At 43.6% G+C, this 6,000-nt stretch overlaps 1 protein-coding gene across 1 annotated transcript in view; it reads right to left on the bottom strand.

The window, feature by feature from the left end:
• Nucleotides 1-2,130: 2,130 nt before the first annotated feature.
• Nucleotides 2,131-6,000, bottom strand: part of SPATA16 (spermatogenesis associated 16) — a 113,289-nt gene continuing 109,419 nt past the window's right edge. Inside the window, exon 10 of the mRNA XM_038416418.2 lies at nucleotides 2,131-2,404. Coding sequence (XP_038272346.1) covers nucleotides 2,282-2,404 — 123 coding nt within the window. The 3' untranslated portion in view covers nucleotides 2,131-2,281. The remainder of the gene's footprint in view (nucleotides 2,405-6,000) is intronic.

Below are 6,000 nucleotides of genomic sequence, written 5' to 3'. Positions count from 1 at the left end.
CCTATACAATGCATGGGGACTCCGGAACCTGGACCTCCTAAGTGAGGTGCTGTCCTCTTTCTGGCCTGATCAGTATTTAAGAATTTTATAGCAAGTGGAACAGTTTCAACGGGAGAGATTGAGCAAGAGAGTGACCACCCCAGAATACGAAGGTTTCTAAGCATCAGAGGAGTGAAGTTTTGGAATAGCCTTCCAAGGGAAGCAGTGGGGGCAAAAGATCTATCTGGCTTTAAGATTCTATTCGATAAGTTTATGGAGGAGATGGTAAGATGGGATAATGTGATTTTGGTAATTAATTGATCTTTAAATATTCAGAGTAATCCCCTGAGATGGGATATTAGATGAATGGGATCTGAGTTACTCAGGAAAGAATTTTCTGTAGTATCTGGCTGATGAATCTTGCCCATATGCTCAGGGTTTAGCTGATCGCCATATTTGGGGTCGGGAAGGAATTTTCCTCCAGGGCAGATTGGAAGAGGCCCTGGAGGTTTTTCGCCTTCCTCTGTAGCATGGGGCACGGGTCACTTGGGGGAGGATTCTCTGCTCCTTAAAGTCTTTAAACCACAATTTGAGGACTTCAATAGCTCAGACATAGGTGAGATTTTTCATAGGAGTGGGTGGGTGAGATTCTGTGGCCTGCGTTGTGCAGGAGGTCGGACTAGATGATCAGTATGGTCCCTTCTGACCTTAGTATCTATGAATCTATGAATACTGCATAAACCAGGGGTTAGGGCACTCATCTAGGCAGTGACCTGAGCCAGCTCAGAGAGAGCGTGTGTGGGGGTGAGCACTCTAACCATTGGGAAAAGGGAGGGCAGTGCCACCTCTTCCACAGCTGTGGATTTTGTGAGTTTGGCGTGCTGTGAGGAAAACCTGTTGGATCGGGCCCCCGAGCAACTAGGCAGGGGACCACCTAGCTGAATGGGGCCTAGTTTGTGAATGGGGCTTAGGCACATAGCAGCTCAGCAGCATCAGGCGACTTTTCAAATGTGCACTGGCAGAAATTTTGGCACCTAGGGAACTTTACCAGCCACACATCGGTACTTAGGAAATGTAGGCACCTACGTGGCTAGGTGGCAGCTAAGCAGGGTTTCAAAGATCTTAATTTTGGACTTAGGCAACTAAAGTGGCAATTAGGTACCTAAATCGCTTCATGGGTATAGCCTTAAGTGACTTACTCTATGTCTACACTACAGCCTACAGCAAATGTCGGACAGGCATGAGAAGAGGTGTGAGCCCTGACCAATATAACTCTGCCAGCAAAAGCCACTAATGTAGACAGTTATACTGGCAAAATTGTGATCGTATCATTATAGCTTGTTTCGCTCAGAGAGGCGTGAAATAAAATAGTCTATGCTGGTAAAAGCACACCTTTGCTGGTGTGGCAGTGTCTGCACTAGGAATGCTGGGCCAGAATAGATACTGGTATGGCTATGCCAATAAATCGCATCTCGTGTAGATATGGCATTAGATGGCTAAGTTCCATTTTCAAAAGGGAAAACTTAGGCCCAGCTCCTCAAAGTATTTAGGTGCCTAACTCCTGCCCTGCTGGAATCAAGGAGGACTTGGGCCTCTGGCCTTGTAATGCTGAGCAGAGCAACACCCAAATACCTTTAAAAATCTTCACCCTAGTCTCTGTTTTCTGAGGCTCATGGCATCCATTAATTTCAAATGGATTTTTCAATTGGATGCTTAGCACTTCTGTGAGTCAGGACTTTAAGGAGGTCCCCCTATTTCTAGGCCACTGTTGTAGTATGTGGGCCTGTAAGTGTAAAGCCTGCTGGCTTTACTTCAAACAGTCCTATAAGTCAAGTAGACTTCATGCAGAGGCAAGGTGAGCAGGCTCTGGCTCAAGTTATAGTCCACAGAATAACAGACTAATATTCTGTCTGAACACGTGTGTGTGTGTGTGTGTGTGTGTGTGTGTATAAAAAATCTTTAGAGCAGGATAAAACCCACTTGCCTTTATTCTCTAATACAAGGAGAGAGTGGGAAAGATGCAGCAATGGCTATTTCTCCACCATGTTTAAATAAACAAGACAATTTTGATTAAGACTCTCAAGCCAAGCTTCCTGCAAACATTTATTCCTGCCAGTTGAGACTAATGAAGTGCAGGAGCTTCTTGCTAAGGATGAGCCATCATGAGGGGACACCTCATTAATTTGAAGGCAGGCCTTTGTTGTCCCAACTGTCAAAACTTCCATGGTATTAATGTCCTTGCTGCCTTCTTCGACATGCCTTCGAGGGCTGAGGAGGGGATAGTATCATATTTCCCCAGGGACTAGTGCTGCTGTACACTTTGAAGCCTCTTCATTTTCATTTTCTGCCTCCTGGCCGTTCTGAGCTTTTTGGTCTTTAAGAAGTTGTCTTCTAAGTGATATAAGAAGTCTTCAATTATTCCAACCTGCAAATAGAAATAAATAAATGTCAAAGGTCTGTTTCCCCCTGCAAATAAACACAAAAAGCTTCTTTTCAAATAGGTTTGTTCTCTCAACATAATTTTTTTTTAATAAAAAAATTGGTTTATAGAATGAACAGTGCTCCCAAAGAACAGGTTGGTGTAACTGTATCTAAATATTGTTTTGTCTCTTTCCATTGGGATTGCATTCCTTTACTGATGTGGAATAGACTCTTTCACTGGGTTCTGCACATTGGAAATAGGAATTTATCACAGCCCTGTCTTTTAATGGCATTGAAAAACAGTCCCTCTAAAAGAAGGCATGATGAGGAAATTAATCTCAAGCAAATTTTTCTGATAAGGAACGAATGACGAAAGAGAATCGAGGCGTCTGGCATTTATATGCTGAAAGTCAGCACAGGGAGAAAAATGAGTTGTCCACATTGCCATGGCAAGAGTCATTTTTCTATTAAATCTAAATGAAGTTCTGAATAAATACATTTCCCCATGAAATATCATTCACCAGAGGATAGTAAAAGACTAAAGGAAGCAAAACAATAATTCCCGACGATACCATCAGTCTCCTGCTAGAATAAAATCAAAATTATTCTAATAAATGGCACATTTCAGATACACACACTTTTTTCTTGTCAACAACCGCTTTAAAACAATCTAAAACAGCATATACAAAATGGGGCTGTGTACAGGTGTTCTGTAAATACTGATGCATACATATTTATATGGTTCTTCAGAACCATAATTTAGGTTTATTCAGATCCACTGCCATGCTCTGAAATGAGCAGCAGTCTCATAAGGTGAACACGATTTTGATGAGTTTGCACTTAATTACATACAAACTCATTTCTTAGTGCCCTATTTCTATAAGCATCTAAAGAAGCAATCTTCCAATTGCATTCTAAGATGCATATTTAAAAAAAAAAGGCTTAATCTATCATCCTGACACACATTCAGCAGAGTGTTGCTTTTGTCATAACAGAACAGACGACTACGAACTAAGCCGAGCATGGCTTACTACTACATTCACAGATTGAGGTCAGGTTCTGCTTGCACATACCTCCAATATGGGCTGTTACTGGGCTCCTGGGCTCCAGCTCTAAGCAGCTCCACTCCACCCTGGTTATGCCTGGTGCGTATGCATATGTGGGGGCCATGGTGGGTGGTGCATGTAAAGCTCATGTAAATCATGCACAGAGACTCAGGGTTTTTCCTAGAATGCTCCTCTGAGGCTCCTGCTGTAGAAGGCCCACAATACAGCCTCTCTTTCTATGACTTTTGGGGCACCACCACAGATTTTCAGTGGGGCACCTATACCCAGCACCTTGCTAGAGAGCCACTTGAAACGCCTGCCCAGGTATTTTTCCCCCAGCTATCCTAGGAAACATGGTTTGCATTCAGTTGTGGAATTTCACCCACATGTGGCTGAGCACTCTGTCACAGTAGCATCGACAGGCGCCCTCCAAGACCATCGAAAGAGAGAGCATGAGACGGTCTCTGCCCCGAAGAGCTGACAGTCCAGTCTAAAGAGACAAAGGGTGTGTGAAAGGAAACATGATTATCCCCATTTTAAAAAAGTGCCCCTTCCATTGTGCCTAGGTATGAAATTACCTACCCAATATCCCACAGGAAGGTGCAGCAGAGATGGGAATTGACTTCCACAGTCCAGTGCTTTACCTGCAAGATCATCCTCCCACTCAAGGTTAGATTAAAAGGCAACTTTGGTTTTTTCCTTGAAGTTAACAAAATCACTCTTTTATTTCAGCCAAGCAAACACCTTGGGGGCATGGCTCCCGTTGTTTCCCCTCATGCCAGCATTTCCTAAACCTTGTTCAAAACAGGCTATGGGGAGTGTGTGTGTGGGGGGGGGGTTCTCCTCTGGGCTCTTGAGACATAATAAACCAGTGCAGCACTGATCCCATGGTTTATAATGTCTCCAGAAAGCCCTGGATGGGATTATTTTCATAGATCAAATCACAATGCGCCTGTTATTGTATGCATTTTAAACACACCTCTCAAAGCAAGATCCCCACCCCCAAAATGGCATAGCAAGGGATGGAGGGCTAACAGTTACTTACGTAACGGCTGTATTACTGCCATAGTTGATGAGCTGATGTTATTTGCACAGCAGTGACGGCATTCAAACCATAGCTGATTTACAATTAAAATGTACGGCCGTGAGCTGAGCAAGATTTAAAATTAGCATACGAACACAAAGAAAATACAGTCCTTTGACAACATGATAGGTGGTGGGGGCTAGTTTAGAATGGCTGTTAGGTGGCTGCACCTTTCAGTAGTGCTTATTCATGGTTCTTAGCTTGCACATGTCATTTCAAAAGGTAAATTGGAGGCATTGTAAATGGAGCATATGGCTGTCATGTTGAAGGGATATCGTCAGAAGAGGTTACTGTCACAGAGCGGGCGTTTCGTGGCTGCTGTAGAGAAAATGTTAGAAATATTTATAGTCAAACCATAACAATAGCTGATAGTCTACCACTGACAAGGGCAAATCCTGGAGCGATAGCACTAAGTCCTTCAGTCCTTACTCAGGCAACAATACCACTAAAGTCAAGACCTGCAGGCTTTGGTCATAGACCTGACACTAGTCAATTATGTTAGTGATTCTTGTTTGACTCATTTCAGGCCTGGTCCTATGCCCATTGGCTCAGCCTTTCAGCTTCCACAGTGCAGAGAAAACCCACTGTCCACTTTATAGAGATGCACCATGTTCCACTGTGGAGTCATTGCCTGGACTGGGCCTATTAGGATTATCCTATACAAGAAGCCTTTGACATCATGGGAGCTCCACCAGTGATGTCCCTTAATGCCTTCCCTATTTGCAAGAGATGTACTTAACCTATACATCCAAATGTACAGTGTCTTGGATGGCCCTGTGCTAGGGTGCAAATTCTCATATGCTAGTGACCTGGGAGTCCAGGAGGCCCATTTGCATTCATTGACCAGACAACTTGTATTGCTACCTGTGCTTTGCTGTGTTGCTTCAATGAGCTGCACTGCCCCACACGCTGCAGGCAGGTGTTCCCACCATACCTGCCTCTCAGCCATTCAGTGGCAGCAGAAACCATTTCTACTCTGGATAAGCTTCCAAACATCAGAGAAGCAGCTGAATGCAGCCTCATACTCATGTTCTTTGGGCCATGACAGGAATGGCCCCTTCGCTGAGGTGACTCGCAGCTCTTCCCCTTCAGTTCCTAATTGCAGGTTGTACTTGGCTCTGTTTCTTCTCACTGGGTCACTACAGACAGGTCCCAATAGACAGAGGAAACAGGGGAGATGTGGAAAGACATTGCAAAAGGGAAAACAAAGAGAAAGAGGGGTGAGATGGAAGAAACGGGACTATATACTTTGTAGAAAAGTAGACCTAAATTCTGCAGCAAAGTCCCTCTATTTTGCAATACAGCTGCATGGCAGACTGCAAGTGCTGTGGCAGCTCTGGTTAAATATAAAAATTGAGATTTTTTTTTAATGGAACGAAATATGTAACTAATCTCAGTGCTGTGTATTCCTTGTGATATTTAACTTGATATTAAATTCAATTTATTTTATACTGCCCATAAATTTTCTCT

This window comes from Dermochelys coriacea, chromosome 9, assembly GCF_009764565.3.
Source record: "Dermochelys coriacea isolate rDerCor1 chromosome 9, rDerCor1.pri.v4, whole genome shotgun sequence".
NCBI classification, from domain to species: domain Eukaryota; kingdom Metazoa; phylum Chordata; order Testudines; family Dermochelyidae; genus Dermochelys; species Dermochelys coriacea.
This window is presented reverse-complemented; position numbering and strand designations above follow the sequence as displayed.